This window comes from Pelobates fuscus, chromosome 3 (genome assembly GCF_036172605.1).
Source record: "Pelobates fuscus isolate aPelFus1 chromosome 3, aPelFus1.pri, whole genome shotgun sequence".
NCBI lineage: Eukaryota > Metazoa > Chordata > Amphibia > Anura > Pelobatidae > Pelobates > Pelobates fuscus.
The window spans coordinates 376,042,028-376,064,354 of NC_086319.1; the positions used below are offsets into that span (position 1 = coordinate 376,042,028).

The window sequence follows — 22,327 nt, forward strand, 5'->3', positions numbered from 1 at the left end:
ATGATAGAGATCAAGAGAGAGATATGACAACTTTTTGAGGAACACTAATGACCATTATTAAGAAATTGGGGAAATTTACAGAACTATGGCATTGCAAAAGATCAGGATGTTCCCAAACTGTTAACTGGGGACAAACCATAACCTTAATGGAACTACAAGAAAATACAGCATGAGGAGGACACACACAAGCATCTTACATGCATTTTGGATAAACTACAAAATATGAGGTTTGCAGCAGGTCAGGAAGGGGTAGAAGCTATGTTTCCGAGGACTCTTTAAGCCCCACAAACTTTGCAAGAAGACTATTGCAAATATTTTTGTTTGTAAGGCCAACACCACTTATTCCCCTTCGAAATAATACCGTAACAAGAGCAAACGTGCTTTATCGGAACGGATAACTGACAAGAGAAATTAATTTTCAAGTAAAAATAGGCTGGCCGTTTTTTTCCCCAATTTCAGATTTTCCCTTTTTTGTATTGAAACTTGTAATTCTCTAGTGGTCATTTGTAAACGAATCATGTTTTAAAGAATACATTGAAAACCATTACAGAACTGGCATATTTACAAAACCAAGACAGAATACTTTTATTTTGTACCTATTTTTCCAAGAAACAAGTGTGATTTATGGTTGATTACAATATCTAACTAGAGGTGAAGAAAAAAAAAAAGAAAAAAAAAAAAGAAAAGAAAAAGAAAAAAATAAAGAGAAAAATAAAACAAAAAGTCTGCCATGATTAATTTAGACGTAAACCTTTATACATCAAGAAACAAGCAGCTGTGAATTTAATAGAGATGTGTAGAACTGAAATCCAAGATATTTTCAGCAAACAGCTAACATTTGAACATGACAAAATTACATTTTGACTATAAAACATACAATACGAAATGCTATAAAAAAAAAATCAATTGCTTTTAATTGAGAGGTAGCCAATCGTTCTAACTTTACAGGAATTCAGCATTTAAGCAAGCATTTATAGACAATAAGGTTAGGTTATCAATATCACCCCTCACAAGTTTAGGAATGTTCTATTCTACACGGGGCAAGGTATTCTCTTTGATTATTTAAAAGTCACAAGTAGTACAATACATTTTGTTATTTTACTTCCGGTTCCAAAATCTAAAAAGGAGAGGTGAAATGTTTGAGCAAAGCCTCCTACGGGTGAAGAGAACTAGCAAGGCACCTTCTTCTACCACGGGTGAGGATCTGCTAATATTTGAATACATTTTATTTTGCAGTGACATGTTCCAGTGCTTATGAGGATTCTTCCTTCTGATCAGCTGAATCCCTTTTGGCCTCTTCATACACTGGTTCGGCTTCCGGCTCGCCAGGCTCCTCACCATCTGCCACTTTGGAGTTCGGAACCCAAAGTCCTGAGTCAATACACTGCTTCATATAATACCTAGCTTCCTGTAGAAGAAAAAGGACACACAAATGATATCTGTGTATATGCACAAAAAAAAATGTATTAAAAGGAAACATGTCCAGTAAGAGTTTATGAATAAATATAAAGTGTTAGGTGATCCACTGCGCAACCTCTCCAAATTGTAAATAAGGAGGAGATCAGGGTCCCAGGACCACTGCTACTGCCTCACAAATCATCAAACAGCAAAATGTAGATGAGCAACATCAAAAATATTGTGAAATTTCTATTTCATCATCATAAAGAGTATGGCTATTTTTTTCGGTATGAGTTTATGGGATAATTAGATTATCCCCAGCATTAGTTCCACTCATTGGGTAAGCATGTACAACGTAGACAACATGTATACCAAGGAGCCAGAACCAAGCATTCTAGCTGTCTGATTGGCAGTTCTGGTGGGCTGGCTTACAGCTGCAGTGATCTTTACAAACTTTTCCAAGACACCCCCAAAGCTGAGAATGGGTGTAGGGTACTCTTTGCACACAGAAGGCAACATATGAGTAAGCACCATAAACAGGTTTGAAAAGGGTTATGTTGCATTGTTTGTTTGACAGCATTATGTGACTTTTTTTTGCATTGCTGCTTTCATTTTATCTTTAATCCAAGAAAAGGGACACTAACTGGATTATTACTACTGGATCTTGCATTCCAACTGGGAAAATTGAAGTCCACTTTTTTGGCTGTAATATTGTATATAACAATATAATTCTGCAGAACACCCACATTATACTCTATAACACTGTAAAATAAGTCTCAACTGCCTCGGGCAATGTAGTGCTGCAACATTAATACATTTATTATGGGGAGTTGGCCGAGATCTGATCAATATAATAATCCTTACACCAAAACCAATTCTTCATTAATCTAAAGTTGTTTTGGTGCCTAGTGTCCCTTTAAGGCCAAGACCAATCCAGCTTTATTAGTGGACATGGGTGATGGCAATGATACTTTTTAGGAGGAGTACAGGTCTACTCTGTACTCATCAAAATAACTTCAGTCAATTCCCTCCCCCATAGTCAGTAACAGAATAAAAGGACATCAAACATTGCACAATCGTTGTGAAGTCCAACTTACAGTAGGATTCATTTGGCTGATTGTGTCCTGTAACAGCTGAATATCTTTTGTATCGAAGCATTTCTGGAGAGCCTGTGAATAGACAATAAAGGAGGAATACACATCCCATATGCAAGACAGTGTACACACCACACTTAACCAGCAGATGGCAGTGCAGAGCAGTATATTTTGTTATATAAGCTGGAGAAAACATCCCATATAGGTCCAATACAGGGATGGCCAAAAGGTTGATCTTTAATTGAACTACAATTCCCATGAATCACTGCCGGCAAATTATCTACCTTTGATCCACTCTTAACTGTACACCAGAAGACTCCCTTTAACTTTAACAGAGACAAGGTAGGAATACATTGTATATGCACAGAACTTTTTTAAAAACTAGAGAGCTTACTCTCTGTCTAATAGAGAGATCAATATATACCTAAAAGACAGACAAAACCATCCAATCCCGGACATTAAAAAAATCAAGTCACAAACAGTATTGTGCGCTAGTAGAGGGAAACGGGTCTGAGATAAGACCAGTGGTTAATCAGAATGAGTTTTTGATTCAGGGGTTAACCTAAAATCATTAACCACTTTAGCATACAGACCCAAGACAAATCTCTTGATATCATGAAAGTAATGGCACGGGTTAATACACAAGTTAAAATAATTATTAACACTGCGCTTTAGTCAAGATATCTGATGTGAGAGAAGGATAGGTTGACTGGTCTTGGATGCCCCAGTGGCAAGACTTTTTTATTTTTATTAAATTTTTCTAAAAGGGGAACTATAGTGTCAGGAACACAGACGTTTATTCCTGCCACTATTGTCCTAAAATCACAGTTTACACCCCTTACCTGGGGTTAGAAAGATGATTTACTCACCTATTTCAAGCACCACGCTGGGCTCCTTGAGTCTCACCCCACTCCCGATCCACCTACTTGACTGACATCACAATCTCCACCCTCTGCATAGAGGCGCTGAACTTTAGCCATAGAGATGAACTGATTCAATGCATCTCTATGGGGAGAAGCCAATTGGCCAGGTCTGTGTTTGGCTCTGTGCCTGCTCCGCCTCCTTGGCAGAGATCATCAGAATTGATGATCTCAGCCAATCCAATGTTTTTCTATGGGAAATAGTCAATCCCTGCAGGCTCTTTAATGCAAACCCTGCCTTTTCAGAGAAACCATTACAGCCCAGGAACACCTCTAGTGGCCACTCCTCAAACGGCCACTAGATATGCTTCTTGGGTCACCAAAAAGCACCTCTAGTAGCCATTTAAGAAGTGGGTCATGCTCTGACTCGTCAAGCTTGCAGTGGAAAGTAAAATTTTTAGGCCTGGCTAGTAGCACTTAAATTCCTTTAAAGGACCCTGGAGGCACTAGGGATAACAGATTGATCAAGCCTGTGTTCCATCGTTTAATGGTATACTATACAGTTATAGAGTTTAGATTCCGGAATGGTGTAGACATGTGTTTTCTTTTCCTGATGGTCTAAATAAAGAAGTTGTCTTCATGAAGCCACGGTTCAGCAAGAGGTCACCAAAATGTGATTACCAGGTTTAGGCTTACTACACAGTGTCTTCTATCAGGTTAAAGGGACACTATAGTCACCCAGACCACATCAGCTCAATGAAGTGGTCTGGGTGCCAGGTCCCTCAGGTTTTAACCCTTTAGATGCAAACATAGCAGTTTCAGAGAAACTGCCATGTTTACATTTGGGGTTAATCCAGCCTCCCGGAAAGCCACTAGAGGTGCATCTGCGACGCTGGAGGCACATTTCGCCTCCATAGGAAAGCATTGAGAAATGCTTTTCTATGGGCACTTTGAATGCCCATTCGGCTCCGCTTATGTCGGACGGGGGAGCTGACGTTTGAGTGGGAGGAGAGGTCACCAGCACTGAGGGAGCCCGGCACTGGAATAAGGTATGGTTCAGCACAACGGGAGGGGGACCCTAAGGATGGGGGCACCCTCAGGGCACTTTTTGTGCTTTGTTTTCCTGACACTATAGTGATCCTTTAATGCTTACTACACAATGTCTGAAGTCATGCTACTCAAAGAACGGGACGTCTGGGAAATTACTTACAACAGGAAGCGTTTCATAAACCTCAACTGGGTCGAGTCCCCCTGGTCCAAGTCTCTTCTTCTTCTCCTCTTCCTCATACTCTTTCAGGGCTTTCTCTATCCGAATTTTGGCTCGTTCTTTCACTCTGCCTTTGAAAGATTCCAGTTCGTCATTAAAAGCATCCATGTACTGCTGATCGGCAGTCTGTGGGTGAAAGGACAAGTGTGATTACAAGGATGCAAAATTCACTCTGAAGCAACGTTCCATAATCACATTCAACACTAAATCCAGTAATGTCAACAACTCCCAGATTAACATGTAGTATTGGATTACTCTTGGCTACTGAAAGCTTTGGCCGATCACGTTTTCTAGTTACTCTATACTGGGATAGCGGACTTTTAACTGCACAGCTGTTGTTACTCTTCTGCTCCCACGTATCACAATCACAGAGGCTTCAGATCAACAGTTCGGTCAACCCAGGTCCACACTTACACTGAAAGTCCATGATATTTAGGAGAAAAGCACCACTACAGATTTACCTTCTCCGGATTAAGAATTCAAGTTGGTTGTGTATGTATCTGGCCATATTTACAGAGTGTTAACATTTATACACATTTTCTTTTTTAATATTTAAAAAGGAACACTATAGTGCTATGAAAACAAACAAGTGTTCCTAACGCTATAGTACTACTTTACATACTTAGATGTCCACCACCCCCCTGTGTGGGGTTAAAATTTAAGCATTCTTACATTTACTTCTTCGCCATGCTGGTTACACCCTGCCTGCTTCGCCTTTCTGGCTGAGATCATCAAGACTGATAATCTCGGCCAATTCAGTGCTTCCCCATAGTCATGTGCTAGTGTGCGTTTCCCAGAAAATCACCACGGTGCATTAATGAAATGCTGCACTAGGAGCTGCATTTGATTGAGAACCAAGTTGGATTCAGTTCACAAAGCAAAGCACTTCTAGTTATGGTGAGGAAGGCAGCCACTAGAGAAGTGTTAAAACCCTGCAATGGAAACATTGCAATTTCTACAAAAACTACCAGGTTTTCTGACTCAGAGAAGTGTTTACGAGACACTTTGTTAATTTGCTCCTTAAAGGAGCACTATAGTGCCAGGAAAACACTCGTTTTCCTGGCACTATAGTGCCCTGAGGGTGCCTCCACCCTCAGAGTTCCACTCCCGCCGGGCTGCATGGAGAGGAAGGGGTTAAACTTACTTGCATTCAGCCAGTCTCATTTACAATGCTTTCCTATGGACGCTGGCGTCTTGTCACTGTGAAAATCAGACAGCCACTAGAGGCTGGATTAACCAATTTATAAATGTTTTTCTATGGGGAGCGCTAATGCGCATTAGGTCTCCTCGGCCGGTGGGCGGGATCAGTCTCGCCAACCGGCCGACAGAAACAGTAGGAGGAGGAGACAGCGACGAGGGACATCGTCGCTGCCTCAGGTAAGTGACTGAAGGGGTTTTCACCCCTTCAATAACCGGGGATTGGGGGGTGGGAGGGAGAGGGAACCTCCAGTGCCAGAAAAACTGTTTGTTTTCCTGGCACTGGAGTTTTCCTTTAAGCTGAAGTGGTCCTTTAACATCACAATACAGTTTTGCTTTCAGAGAGGACCGATAATGTTGGAATGGTTATTCCCTAAAATGCGAATGATCAGGAATTCAAAGCGGTTATCACATTTTAGGCCAAAATGTTAAACTGAAAACATAGCTGACTTTATTCAATTCTGCGAATATGATCTGAATTTTTATTTTTTTCCCCTTCCTTTGAATTTCCAACAAGTCACACTTGAGTGAATAATCCCATCAGTATAAAAAGATGTGCTTTAAGAGTGGAACTCAGTGTAATTTTAGGTTTGCTTGTTAAGATTAGAGACAAACTCCCGGTTTAGTTTATTTACTAAACTGGGAGTTTTCGCTTGTTGACAAGAGTTGTAAAATTTCAGATCACAAGATCTGACAAAAATTTAAACATCTCACTGAAGGAATTAGGGAGACAATACTAGGAGAGAACTAGGACCTTAAAACAGGCAGTTTATTCACTTCTTAAACTGTTGAAGCCAGCATTCCTCACAATAAAACGAACAAACTATGCCCAAAAAGACGATTTTCACGCTCGTCCCTCCTCACTATAGACTCCCTCACGAATTGCCCTACCAACTCACCCTTTGTTCTGGCCCGTTACAGCCTTTTGGAGCCAGCCGGAGTGACTTACTCTACCAGCGAGAGTTACAGGAGCACCTCCCCCCCCCCCCCCCCCCCCCCCGGAGCCCCCGGTAAGAGACCGAGACATGGCAGCGCCCGCATGGAACGATTTTCAGTCAGGACTTTAATAGCAGTCGGTCCAAAGTTTAACCGAGTGGCGGTTGGACAATCCTCCATGGACCCAAGCGCTACAGAATGGGTGCTCGGATCCCACCTTTCAGGGGATATGTAACTTGTGGGGGTACATTGTTGTTTTATGCTTGTTTTCAGGGTATTTTGTGTTCCATCTTCTGTATCCAGGAGACAATTAGTTTACAGAGGTCCAACTCTATCTCCCAGACACAGGTTATAACACACTTTCACTCTGCGGGACTAGGGAGACTCTTCAGCAGATCTACTCAGCCGGAGTATAGGGGATCCGCTACAAAAACCTGCTCAAAATCCACAAAAGATAATCAAGCTATAAATTAAATAACATACACACCTTGATCTTGGTGAAGAACTGTCGGAAACATGCTCTAGGGTCCACTTTCAAGCTTTTGGCCAGCTCGAGAATAAATTGCATGACTATAGTTTGATGGGCTACCTGCTCCATTAGGGCGTGTTTCTGTTTAAAAAGAAAAATACAACATAGAATAATTAAATTAACATCAGGCAGTTCCTGAACTACCTTGAGATGACTATTCGCACAGTTTAATATCCAGACTAAAGTGGTCAAGCTGAAACATCATCTCAGTTGGAGAATTTGCTTCACTAACTTTTATAGATTAACTTGTATAGCCCCTGTTACATTTCTTGACAGATTCATAGGTATGCCCCTTCTCTGTCTCTCTGCTCTACCAGTGACCTTTTCCGGTCCGCTGCTCGCACCCTTACTGCCAACTCACTCTTGCAGGACTTCCCGTGGTCGGTTCCCTTTGAAACATTGGAACAGCCTGCCTACCCCCCCATCAGACTCTCCCCAAGTCTTCAATTGTTTAAGAAGTCCCTCAAAACACAACTGTTCAGAAATGCTTATTGATGCCTATCTATACTTATCTATATCGGGCTTTTGCTCTCCTAAAGAGCCACTCTCACCTCCAGTACGGCTACTTTTCCACCTTGTTTGGTGCCCTAACTCTAAGCTCATTTGAGCAGGGCCCCCCATCTACCCATTATTCCAGTGTCACTGTGTAATTGTCTCATTTGTGGTTACATTTCCCCCTTTCATAATATTGTAAAGCTCTGCGGAATTAGTTGACGCTATGTAAATAACAACAACAACTTTAAACCCCTTTTATTTACCAGTATATACTGTTGCCATCTTCCCTGTTACTATTAGATCGCGTTAATTTTGTTGTAGATATAGAAGAAAATAATTGAACTAAAAACTGTCCATTCAATATGAAACAATTACTGACTTCATGAATAGAAAATATAAAAAAAATTGAAAAAGAAAAAAAAAAAAAAAAACTTAAAAAGAAAATACAAAAATACCAGACTAAAATTATTAAACTATTTGTTAATTTTCCTCACCTCTTCCACTTCCAGATCAATGCACCATATGACAAGGTAATTAGCAGTTTCTTCGCACACCAGGTGAGGGTTATCTGATAAGTATTTTTGACTGTCGTCCCATCGGTGCAGCATTCCTTGTGAAGGTACAAAGGAGATTAGAGAGGAGGCTCTACACAATTCAAATAAAGTATCCCACAGACAGAGTGGACACCTATGGTTTCATCGTTGCTGTTCACTACAGTGACCCAAAAAAACAGGAAGATGACCTTTTCATCTTGGCACAGAAACTTGTTTGAAACCCATTCATTGTGAGAACATAGACATGGAAACATTTCAAAGAGAATCTGGATGTATTTATCAGGACTACAAAATATAGATAAATAGAATGTGTGTTCGTACTTTCTGTACCAAGACCAATTCTGGGGTAATTTTATAAAAGTTAAGCAAAAATCAGTAAATTCCACTGGTATCTATACTTTGCAATAACTGTTAAAGAGCATGTGTCATCCCACAAAGAATGTATGCTCATTAGATCGAGCATAAGATTTTATCTATACGTTACATAGGCTTAAAAGAGACTTGCGTCCATCAAGTTCAGCCTTCCTCACATTTGATTTTTGCTGTTGATCCAAAAGATGGCAAAAAAAAAAAAACTGTTTGAATCACTTCCAATTTCGCAACAAACTAGGAAAAAATATTCCCTCTTGACTCCAGAATGGCAGTCAGATGTATCCTTGGATCAAGACGCTATTACCCTACATTGAAAAATTACATAATTGAATATTCTGTTTTTGCAATTAGGCATCTAGTTGCCATTTAAACATCTTTTTGTAGGTCTCTCTGCTATCCTTTCATAGCAACCACAGCACTGTGGTTGCTAAGGAAACGCCCTAGTCGATATTTTAGGCTGGCTAGGGAGTACAGGAACGGAGTGACAGGACAGCAGCAAGCTCGCAATGCCGAAGTCACTGACTAGATTTATCCTGCTTGGGGATGAGTCCCAAGCATGGTTTAAAAAACAAACAGAGGTGAAGGTGGTGGGTGTTACAAATAGTAACACTCACAAAGAGTGCTGGAGAAAAAGTGAGTAAATCTTAACATTTTGCATTTAATACACCATGTATCTGTAGGATAACTGGTGTATTCAGTGTATATAGGAGCGATTTAAGGTAATTTTTTTCTCGTTTCAGGTTCACTTTAAAGGGATCCTATTGTGCCAGGAAAACAATCCCATTTTCCTGGCACTATAGGCTCCTGTAGTGCCCCCCTTCAGCCACTTACCTAAATCCAGCGCTGAAGGACCTCAACACTGGGTCAGGCTCTGCCCACGAGATCTAATGCGTATGCGCGGCATTAGCATTATTCAATGCTTTCCTATGGGGAAAATCTGACGCTGGAGGTCCGTGAGGACGTCCAGCGTCAGATAATGGACCAAAAGTCTGTTAAGATTCGGGAAGTCATCTAGTGGCGGTCTGTTAGACAGCACAAGGGCAGACTTCGAGCTGCAATGTAAACATTGAAGCACTAAATGCAAAAGGGACACAGCACCCAGACCGCTTCAATTATCTAAAGATGTCCCTTTAAGGTATTCTTCTCATGCGAACGAAGAGGGAAATCCCCCTCCCAAAACCCCCTCATCCAAGCAATTAAAAAAAAATCTTAAGGTTAAAAAGAGAAAAATTTTATAGCTTAAAAGAAAGTTTGCCTTTCTAATATGATTTAATAGAGATAACAGAACTAGAATTGTTAAAGCGTCTTCAAACTCTTGGTGCAGAAACGCCATAGAATGAGCACAACTCCTATAGGTAGGGCATGATACAAAAGCAACTCCCAGCCTAAAGAAAGACCTTAGTCACCAGCTGCTTTAAAAACAAAGTCAAGAAGGGGAGCCGAACTGGCTAAGAGACTAGTCGCACGTTGCACGAGCTCCCGCAGCGAGGGCCTAAAAACACAGCCTAACGCGAATCTGGAGGCAGGTAGCTACCCACTGCCAGTCTCGTTGAAGGGAGAAAGCAATTGTGAATATGCTGATGCCACCCATGGCACCTAACTCGAAAGGGAACCGCGGCAGCAACTTGAGGCCTAGCGGCGGCACTGGGGACGGACGGCCGCCTTCCCGCCAGATGCCGACCGCAGCAAGCGAAGGAAACACACTCACCCCCCCCCCCTTTGGACCGATGGGGGACATCTCGGTCCCCGCCAGACGAAGCACTCCTAACCCTGCGACAAGCTTCAGTCACGATGACCTCCCAACACAAAGCGGAGAAGGGGGCTGCCAAGATGGCGGATCAACTCGACACGAGAGTGCCGGACAAGCAACACACGCACCATATCATGATAGAAGCCGATGCCCGCTCCAAAGACTCCATCGCAATCATCTTCGACAGCTTCTGGGCCAAACTAGAGGCTCTCATGCTGCCTGATGCACCATGTCCAAGAATCCCCGCCGGGGTCAGAGACGGAAGCAGACGGAAGTCTGGGGATACCCGCAACTCCAAGCCCCAAGCCCCGAAGTGTCAAGTCCAGGGCCCTCCCGGACAAAGAGCAAATGAGGGCATTCCCCAGAGGCGCCGGCCACACTGGCGGAGAGCAGCTCACAAATATCGCAAGCGACCGACTAAAGCTCCACACACCACCCCGAAAGGGGCGACCCTGGGCCGCTCAAGATCCCGGGCTCGAGGCCTACGAGCACCAACCCTCTCACGGCGCCGGGGCAAGGGAGGATTCCCATCCACAAGACGGCGAAACTATACCCAGCTGAAACAAACCCTAAGCGGGAGGCCCAAACCCAGCAAGAGCCCGACACTCAAAGGACGCCGAACACGCAACAGCTGCACTGCAGAAGTCTCTGCAGCATCCATGTTCCGCGATGCCAAGGCCCCATGGGACTTTTCAGTATGTGCCTTGCCAGAGCCGACTGAAGGGGTAGGCTGACCTATACGAACTCTCAATGCAGCACGGTGGCCTAGGCCGTTGTCACGCCACCTAAGCTATGCAGTCATAGAGGACAATGTCCCGCAATATTTCCAAGCCTGACCTCCCTGAGACTGATTAATGATGTTTGATATGCTAGGCTTTACTGTGCAAATTTGCTTAAATATTAATCGCATGCCATATACGTTCATGTTACACTGTCGTTCACCTAATGCGACCTTAAATGCTTAAATATAATGCCTAGATTCTCATAGTTGCTAAGATTTTTTATTATTTGAATTTGCACTTACTAAACAGCGCAACGCAAACCTCTCGAATGTCAGAGCTCAGCACACCACTTATATGCTTAAACAACGCTTAGTTAACTATGATGCTATACCGCCACCCTTAAAGTGAGCAAGTTCATTCGCATGTCTAGCTAACCTAAAATTATAAAAATGTGCTTATAAACACATGTACCTCAATTGTTTGCAAACTGTTGAACCTGTGGACTGCCGTTGGGGTACCACAGGTCTGTATGTACTATCTTAATGCACAGCAAAAATACAGAATAAAAAAAAAAAAAAAACAAAGTCAAAACAAGGAAGAAATTAGAATACTTTTCTCTTGAAAGCAATTTAAAGGCATGCCAACAACCACAATCACATAATACAGTTGTTGTAGAGGTTATGGTTCAAGGAATCTCGCAGCAACTGATCCCTTGGGTTTTTGTCAACATCTGACAAACATGACGTGTTTAACCATAACCACTGCTATAAGCTATGGTGCTTAAACAGTCCCTTTAAAAAAGGATGGGAAAATCCATTCTACAAATGGAAGCACTTTATTCACTTATCGGGAATTCTAGAAAAAGGTTTCAGTTCTGGATCCTGTCTCTCAGAATCCTTTTACAGATTCACTAAACCAAAAGGAAAAAAGAAACTCTCTTACCAAAATGTTTTAGTTGCTTCAAGTTTTTTTCCACAAATGTTTTGTGTTTCTGTTCTTTTTGTTCTTCCGAATCCTCTTTCTTTTCGTCTTTGACATTGAAAACACTCTGTTGGCAAAAGTAACAAGAGTTGGTACGATTGTAGTTCAGGAACGATCGTCGGAGACGTTTGATAATAGGTCATAGGCATTGCAGGATTTTGCCATCTGGCCACAAAAAGAGTTAAGAACAATATATTAATAGAAAATTATAGGGCCAGGAATATAAACATGTATTTCTGACCCTATAGTGATAAAAACCACCATTTAGCCTCATAGGCCTCCCCATCTTATATACAGAAAAAAAAAAAAAACACTCCCCTTTATTTTAGCTCTGCGCAGGTCAGTTTTCGCTGGCCCGGCCATGATCCGCCTTCTTAGCTGATATCAGAATTGATGATCTCACCCAATCCAATGCTTTCCAATAGGAGATTGTTTATTCTGATGATTTCAACCAAGGAGGCAGGGCAGGGGGCAGAGCCCAACACCACCCTGGCCAATCGGCATCGACTCAGAGATACATTTAATCAATTAGTCTCTGTATGAGGAAAGTTCAGTGTCGCCATACAGAGCATGGAGATGCTGTACGTCAAGTACAGCACTGCCCCAGGAAGCACCTCTAGTGGCTGAGGAGTGGCCACTGGAGGTGTGCATAGGCTGTAATGTAAACACTGCCTTTTCTTTGAAAATGCCCACAGGAACAGGTTATACACACCAGAACAACTACATTAAACGGTAGTTCTGGTGACTATAGGGTCCCTTTAAGGCCACACACAGCTCCTCTAAATAACAGATGCTAAACTTTATCTTCCCGCCAACTACAATCCACGATCAGAGCTTCCCAATAAAAATGTCAGAACTCACTTAATTGATGTACAGCTGTGCACATAGCTAGCCCTTAATCCTGTGTGAGAAGCACTACAAACGTGCATTCAATGCCACATGTTTACATGCGCAGTGCTATTCCAATTTGTTTCAATGGGAGATTAAGAATTGGCTGAGAGATCTTTCAAAATAACAACAACAACAACAACATAACACGTTAATGGCATTTGGGAGTAAACTTGCCAAAAAAAATAGAAAGCAGTATTTTACACGGCAGGGCTTTACTTACAATGTAAAATATGCCTAATACTACCAGGGAGACGTCAACGCCCCACTCCCTTCTCACACCATGTGCCAAAATTTGAGAGAGAGACTAGGGTTTAATATTTTCAGCCAAGGTAACACATTTTACCATTAAACTTATTGTGCGTCAACCTAGATTTCTTTTTATGTTTTACGTTTTCATGATATTATATGCTCATTCATGATATGATCAATTATATGTACTGTAAAAATTAAGTTAATGCCCCACCTCGCTTATACTTGTTGAGCTTTTATAATAACAGTAAACTTATAACCACTATTGTAGCAACAATTACTTTTACAATCATTATTTGACTGCAGTGGACATGTTTTGTAGCTGAACTACATATCCCATAAATCCCTGCGCTGCTTAGAGGTAATTATGAGATTCCACCAGAGTCCAGATTGAAAGCAAGTGGTCAAACTGAAGACATTGCAAATATTGTGCTTTTCAGCATATGACAGATGTTCAATGAAGAGTATATATTTTACTTTTAGATTATTTAAAGCATTATGAACTGAAATGTGGTGGGAGGGGCGAGAGACGTATCCTGCCTGGAGTGTCCTTTTAAACATTTAACATTTTTATCAACCCAAATGGCCAGCACTGCCCACCACTTCACCTTACTGAATCCCTCTTTGCTTAAGGTGTCCACATTCCACGGCATATTTTTTTCTTTTTTCCTTAGATCATCTTCTTTCTTCTTCCAAGACTTCTCCTCCTTTTTCAGTTGCTCCAGATCACGCTTAAACTTCTCAACATCGGTTCCACCTCTATCCTGGACCTCCATCTCCTTCAGCTTCTTCTGACACTCTGATAGTTTCTTTTTGCATTCGCCTGCTCCCTTCATAAGCTCCTCTTTCTCCTTGTCAAACTGTTCCATCCTCTCAACCCGGGCCTACAAAGAAGCAAAAAAAAAAAAATAAAGTAATGAGAAATTGGGATCGCTGATAAAAGATATCACTTGGATATAATTTGGGAGAACTCTTTAAGAATGATAAGAAAGGTCAACCAAACCTGACTTACTGAAAACGAGCTGTTAGTGTTTATAGAGATTGCAATGGATACTTCAGCAATGATATGATCAATAACGCCGGAATTATACTAAGGCTCACCTGGTGGCGCCATCTAAATAAACTGGCCGTATCGATGTTGGGGTGAGTGTCATCTTCATCATCAGACACTTCAATATGGTCCCACACGCTGTAGTCTACCATTTTGTAGCAGGAAATGGAGAGCTGGGAGAATCACTGGTATAAAAGGGACACACAAAAAGAAAGCACACAGATTATACTGACGCAGTAGAATATAGAATAAATCTCATATCAAGGGACCACTTTTAGCAGGAGAACCTCAAGGCTTAGTTTTATGTCCTCTACGATTTGATCTCCATACATCGACAATCTAAAAACTTCTCTCAAAGTTCAATATCCACATATTTGCAGGTGGCACTATGCATTTTGTTTCCTGATAACCATAGTAGCTTTCGAGGTTCTGTCACTATTGCTGCTCTTTGTTCTCTGACACTCAACCACTAAAACTACAAAACTGAATTCCTGCAAGTGATAATCCTTTTTTTTCTTACCCCTCAGCGTCCTTACAGATTCTGCTTCACTTTTACACTGTAGTTTCAGTCAAGCATAAAACTATATAGTTTGCATTCGCCATTTTCGAACACAAGATGCAACCAACGATTTTGTCGCTATGGTTATTATCTCCAATCTCAACACTTGCAACTCACTTTATGAATCTTGCAAACGCCCATCCTGCCCCATTACAGTCCTTCAAGGAACACAATACTGTCAGCATAACATTCTACTGCCCCTGTCCCTAGTTAGATCCAGTTTGCCCCAATGTCTAGTGAAAAAATCTGAATGAAAAAAAAAAAAGGAAGTAGCTTTTAAACACACATTTTTTTCCAACACATGGACTCCCTTAGTGCTTCTTACCTCTCAGTCTCCAATCCTCCTCATAGAGGGGACTTGATGTGCATGCTCAGAGAGTGCCAGGCTTGCATACAATGCTTCTCATAAGAGAGCAGTGAATTGAATGCCTTCTTATGATATTCTGCATTATATGACCAAATTTTACTTGGTCAGTACAGCGGAAGCACCTCTTGTAGCTGTCTGTTAGTTTAAAAAAAAAAAAAAAAAAACACGAAATAAACCAAACCAAACCAAACAAAACAACTGCGGAATTTGTTGGCGCTTTATAAATAATAATTGTACAAACTGCTACCTTGCCTTCTGGACATACATTGTGTGCAATCCTGCCCTATTTACTCTAGAATGTAAACACTTTTCAGCAAGCAAAGTCCTTGTTGCCTCTTCATGCTGCACACCTAAACGGATCAGGAGTTTTGTATGATTGGCATTTATAGAGAGACAAATATCATGTGTCATTTTGCACAGGACATCTCTCAACTTACAACTTGCCGTGGCAAAAAGAAATCGGCTCCATTAGCCAAAGTTACTTTAATTGTGCATTATACTGTGACACACACACACACAATATTCTGGTTTTAAACTCCAAGTAGGTAAAGCCACCAGGAAATGCGTCATGTTTATATGACAGCAACAGTTGAAGTATTACCAATTGTAGCTCAATCTTTTACCAAAAATTTGGTATGTGATGTTTTTATTTTTTAATAACATTCCAACAACATATACGTTTTTCTCATTCCTTCATCCCTAGGGTTTGTTGAGCATCGCTCTTTGCAGCCTACAGTAGAGCCGGAAGCCATTAGCGCTCATTGGCTGATCTTTATATTTAAAAAAAAAAAATAAAAAAAATACAAAAATTTCACTATTTTCATTTAACAACTTAATCTGTTATAACCTAGTCAAATGCAATTTCTAGAGCAGCATTTGATTGGTTTGCTGCGCATAAGCACAAGTGGAGATGAGTCTTGAAGGTCTCCGCAATGTGGGTAGAATGGAAACTCAGAGGGCAGCATGGCTAGCGCTGAAAGGCAAGCAGACCTTGCTTTTCAAACACTCAAAACAAGACAGATATCAGGAACCAACAGCGCTATGACGGTCTTACGGATAGTGATTCTTCCCAATGAAACTTGAAAGCTCCAGGATGGCAAGTATAATAGCAATTTGTATTTGTAAATAGCATTCGTACAACTGGGAGGAATGCTAACCCAGACATTAAGATTATTTATTTATACACACGAGATAACAGTTAAAGAGACACTCCAGGCCCCTAAAGCACTTAATGTGTGAAGGTTGTGTCATCTTATTTTACAAAGAGTGCAGATTTTGTAAAAGAAACTTAGCACTTTTATAAATTAACCTTGTTACACCTCCTCACCGTAGCTTTCAATCAGACACCCAGCCCTGTTTTTCCCTGGTAGTTTAGCTAGGTGGAGATAAACTGAAGAGGCAGAAACTGCCACGAGCACGTGCCTTGCAAAGACTTCTCATTGGACGGCCTCAGGAAGTCTGAGCGGGGTTTGGAGGGGAGGGCTTGCAAAGGCTGCAGACAAAAAATCTGCAAGTTTTGTAAGCTGTTTACATATACCCCAATGAATGAAATGCAAAATGAAATGCATTACATTTTTTAACTTGTGATATATCTACTAAACAATGTATTGTTTTTGGTCAGTAGTATCCCTTTAAGCATTTATCATCACATTTGTATTTTACCCCCATTGGTCCTCTCCCCTCACATACTACCTGTAGTAAGATTACTGCTGTATATCAATTACAGAAAATAAACCCCAGCCCCTCCTTCTAGGGTACAGTTGTTGCTTTATTTGGCTCTGAGCTAATCAGTAGCTACCCATTCATAAACATGTACACACCCTGTTTTGTATAAACAGGAAGCTACTGACTTGCTTAGAGCGTCAGCTGACCACTGAGGAAATTCGTCAGCACCCCACGCTTCCAGAAACTGCACTGAAGAAACTGGATGCTGCTAGAGACAGGGAGCAACCTTTGGGGTTAAAGGGACACTGTTGGGAACCCAAACCACTTCAGCTCATTGAAGTGGTCTGGGTGCAATATCCCATGTCCCTTAACCTTGCAATAGTAATTATTCCAGTTTCTGAGAAACTGCAATAATTACTTCTAAGGGTTAACTCTTCCTCTAGTGGCTGTCTACCACACAGCCTCTAAAGGGACTACCAGAATTGAAACGGACCTTCGGTCCATTATCTGATGCTGGATGTCCTCACGCTATGCATGAGGACTTCCAGCGTCAGATTTATCCTTCTAGGAAAGCATTGAATAATGCTTTCCTATGGGGAAATCTTAATGCGGGCGTGGCCATTGTGGCGCATGCGCATTGGCGGGGCATGATCCAGTACCGAGGGACATCGGCGCTGGATTCAGGTGAGTGACTGAAGGGGTTTTAACACCTTCACCCGCTCGGGAGGGGGGCACTGTAGAATTCTACAGTGCCAGGAAAACGGGTTTGTTTTCCTGGAAATATAGAAACTCTTTAAACTGCATGTTCAGCTCTCAGAGTGCTGGCCTGATTGACTGGCAGGCACCCTAGTGTATTTTCATTTACACCAGGGTGACCTGCCAAAAATGTAGGTGTATTTGCTGCCTTTCCAGGCTGAACCACACCACTGGGGACAGGGAGATCCTGGGCTGGACAGCAACCTGTCCAGGGTTAAACCATTTGGAGTGCTGGCGTGATATACTGGCAGGCAGCCTGGTGTTTAACTCCTTCAGGTAAAAAAGGGCCATGGACCATAACAATGGTGTTGTTATGGTCACCATACAGTTCCTTTGAATGAATTAGGTCTCCCCTTCTTAAAGGACCACTATAGTGCCAGGAAAACCAAACTCGTTTTCCTGGCACTATAGTGCCCTGAGGGTGCCCCCACCCTCAGGGACCCACTCCCGTGGCGCTGAAGGGGGAGGAAAGGGTTAATCCCTTACCTTTTTTCCAGCGCCGGGCTCCCTCGGTGCTGGGACTCTCCTCCCTCTTCTGATGTCATCGGCTGAATGCGCGGCAAGAGCCGCGCGCGCATTCAGCCAATCTCATAGGAAAGCATTCTCAATGCTTTCCTATGGACGCTGGCGTCTTGTCACTGTGAAAATCAATGAGACAGCCACTAGAGGGTGGATTAACCCATAGGTAAACATAGCAGTTTCTCTGAAACTGCTATGTTTACAGCAGAAAGGGTTAATCCTAGATGGACCTGGCCACCAGACCACTTCATTAAGCTGAAGTGGTCTGGGTGCCTATAGTGGTCCTTTAAACAATATAAAACTAACCTGGAATGCAGCACCGGGCAGGGCCACAAGGAAGGTTGCCCTGGCTGCAAAATAAAAATAAATAAAAAGTAGTAATACATTTGAAAAATAGTGCATCCTCCCCCTCATACAGAAAATCCCCCAATGTTCGAACATTCTACAGTTTTTATTTTTAACATGACAGGGCAAATAAACATTTCCACATAACATTACAGTATCTTTCTTGCTAATAACAGCCATACTGTCCTCAAGTAATCCTTATTAGTGAATTACATAATGCCTATTAATAGCGTGCGTTCCCATTGTAAGATACCAGCGTTAAAGTTAAATGGGAAATCACGCTTTTGATAGGCATTATGTATATGCCTATTAAATGGTATCATATTGGTACGCCGGTAATGGGCGCCTAGACAGCCTCACTCCTCGATGTGTGTGACACTGATGGTTAGAGTATACACATTACTTTAAGCGTGAGGTGAATTTTTAAAATTATGCATAGCAGCTGTCAGTATCACGCACATTACTGAGACGAGGCAGGTAAGAAAGGAGGAACAAGGTTATCTAGGCGCCAGTTAAGGAACTCAGAGAGTGCCAACGGTCTATGGGTTAGGGTGTGCAATACCGGTCTTGCAACTGGCGCTGGCAGACCATGCTATGCCACTGTCACCGGGCAAAGTGCCCTATGCTCGTCTCCATCTGAAAATTAATATTAGCCAACTTGGGACAGAGTTCCTGGCTGCTTACATTACATGTGTTGGGGTGTATGTGCAGCATTTCAAGCAGAAACGGTGCACATATAGATTAGTACCACCATAACCACTTCCAAAAGCAGACATTGTCACGGTGGTTGGAATAGCCATTTAAGGATGATTCAGTAAATCGAGAGCAAACTAGCAATTGCAAATCTTGCAAAATATCAGAGCTGAAAGCATAGCAGAGATTCAAAGTTATTCTGATTTGGCTAATTTTTCTTTCTTGTGCATTCCTGAAAATTCCCAGATTATGGAATAGCTCAGTGTTATTTTCCAGCTCAACCATTTTAGCCTAAAAGTCATTATCTCCTTGTAATGTCTCCATAATGTCCAGTTTACAAAATAAACCCCTCATCGTTAAATACCTTTGACTGTAACTGTCCGCTAAAATGTAAAGAAGTATAAATATACATTAATTCTGCAGTTTACCATTAATTACACACGTTTATTGCACAACTTCCAGGAGTATTAAGCAGGAGGAAGTAGAGGAGATAGAAAAAAAATTAAAATTAAACGATAGTAATCACATAAACAGGATAAATAAAAATAAAAGCATCAGGAACTACACACAGCATGCCCTAAACAAAATAATATAAAATATGCAGCCAAATATTATAATCTGGTGAATTCTTTATTTAATTTATAGCTAATTGATGGTGATGGGAGTTGCAAATCTTCAACTGGCCCTGTAGAAGAGAACAGCCATAATCTAATCTGAAGAGCATGCACAGTGGGAGTAAATATGCAATAATTCATTTAGAACACAGCATTCATAGCATGCATTCTAACACATTCTAATAAAGCAATATATCATACTATACAGGTAAAAAGGATGAATAATATATCAAGATTACAAATTAATCCCTGAATCTGGCATACCAGTGTCAGCAGCACACAGGATCCTCTGGACTCACAAGCACTCGTTTCTGGAAAGGTCTGGTACCCTCTCAGTTCCTGCCTGCCCGCCCTCTGACGTCACTTCCCCGACTTCATCACCGCCGCTCTGCCCTAAGTCTAAAGCCGCCATAGGCGAACTTCTTGCCCTTTTGCTGACGTCAAGCGGCAAGGCAACGCCCAGGAGTCGCGCAGACTGGAGCCTGACCGAAAGAGAACACCGCTCTGGCAGAAGGTGTGTGTCACTAGCGATGGGAGCTAAGTGAAGTGGGCGTGGTTTGCTGGGCGCAGTTATTCTCTTCTGTTTATGGCAGAGTGCTGCACATAGTGGGCGGGGCTGGAATTTAAAGGGGCGCAGCTTACATGTTTAGGCATTCATTCTTAAAGGACCACTCTAGGCACCCAGACCACTTCAGCTTAATGAAGTGGTCTGGGTGCCAGGTCCCTCTAGGATTAAACCTTTTTTTTTTATAAACATAGTTTTAGAGAAACTGCTATGTTTATAATAGGGTTAGTCCAGCCTCCAAATCCTCTAGTGGCTATCTCACTGACAGCCGCTAGGGGCGCTTGCGTGATTCTCACTGTGAAAATCACAGTGAGAGCACGCAAGCGTCCATAGGAAAGCATTGTAAATGCTTTCCTATGAGACCGGCTGAATGCGCGCGCAGCTCTTGCCCCGCACATGCGCATTCAGCCGAAAGGGAGGATCGGAGGCGGAGAGGAGGAGGAAAGCTCCCCGCCCGGCGCTGGAGAAAGGTAAGTGTTTAACCCCTTCCTCTCCCCAGAGCCTGGCGGGAGGGGGTCCCTGAGGGTGGGGGCACCCTCAGGGCACTATAGTGCCAGGAAAACGAGTATGTTTTCCTGGCACTATAGTGGTCCTTTAATGAATGCATTTTTTTTTTATGTTGTTTAGTTGTCTTAGTGATTATAATGTCCCTTTAACTTCTTAATGTGTGTCTTAGAAATGTAGCAGTTGCCTTTCTAAGCTTGCAGCCACCCCTTCCTGTCTGATAGCACAATATCCAATTTATTACCTCCCAACATTTCAAATGGACACAGAGGGACACTTTAATTTTAGGGGGGGTGACGGGGAGTGTGTCCAGGGGAGGGGCTGTTCTGTGAAATTTTAATTTCCTTATAACAGTTTATGCAACTAAATGCAATTGAGAACATGAACAATGTATCTTATTCACACAGACTGATTTCTAAACACATTTATTGTAGTTTAAAGACACATCGTTTTATCGCTTTGGAGCTTAAAATGGAGCTTATGGAAAAGAGGGAGATCAGGATAGAAAAGAGGGACGGAGAGGGGGTGGGGATTAGGCAGTGACATGATTGTTCAAAGGTCCCCCCCCCCCCCCCCCAAAGAGGGTAGTACCACTCAGAAAGAGCCCGCCAAGTATATCTACTTTCTTTTTCATCCTGTGTTCCTCCTCATGCTTCGTTTCAGCTTTCCTATTCATATAAACCCTGTTTGCAACTTCCATTAGCCAGGGCCGGATTAACATAGGGGCTGATGGAGCTGCAGCTCCAGGCCCAGGCCCATGGAATAGGCCCATTTAAAAAAAAATAAATGTACCTTTTTTTTTTTTTTTTTTTTTTTACACACTACTCTGTTTGCCACCTGACTGGTATTTTAAGGCACAGCCGGTATTTGAGGCTGCCTGGCCGTGATGGTATTGCAGTAATACCGGCAATACAAATGCAAATATTTTTTTCAGTATAAACAGGGATTACTCTGCAATACCAGCACCGGCCAGTAGGGGTCACTGTGTGTGGAGAGAGGCAGGGATAGGAAGTTACAGCATATCCCTCCCTGCCTCTCTCTACTCATACACAGGGGAGCAGCTACACAGTACAGAGAGTTTAGACAGCAGCTCCCAGCCTGCAGAGACAGACTACAGCTCAGGGAAGTGAGGGATGAGGGGAAAGGCAGCAGGGAGACATGGGGACACTGATACACTAGGGGACACACATGGACACTGGGAGACATGGGGACACTGAGACACTTGGGGACACTGGGAAACATGGGGACACTGGGAAACATGGGGACACTGAGACACATGAGGATGCTGTGAGACATAGGTAGACACACTGGGACACGGAAACACTAGGGACACAGTGTCTCCATGTCTCCCACTGTCCCCATGTCTCTAAGCCCATGTCCCATAGTCTCCCAGT

General features: G+C 42.3%; 1 protein-coding gene across 1 annotated transcript; it reads right to left on the minus strand.

Moving 5' to 3' along the window:
• Window positions 1-697: 697 nt before the first annotated feature.
• On the minus strand, window positions 698-20,336 carry CDC37 (cell division cycle 37, HSP90 cochaperone). The gene is made up of 9 exons (XM_063449479.1): window positions 20,129-20,336; window positions 14,397-14,531; window positions 13,904-14,179; window positions 12,117-12,222; window positions 8,271-8,386; window positions 7,240-7,362; window positions 4,563-4,745; window positions 2,496-2,567; window positions 698-1,408 (listed from the first exon to the last, which is right to left on the minus strand). The coding sequence occupies exons 2-9, from the start codon at window positions 14,496-14,498 to the stop codon at window positions 1,253-1,255; spliced, it is 1,134 nt and encodes a 377-aa protein (XP_063305549.1). The 5' UTR covers window positions 14,499-14,531; window positions 20,129-20,336; the 3' UTR covers window positions 698-1,252.
• Between the last annotated feature and the right edge of the window lie 1,991 nt (window positions 20,337-22,327).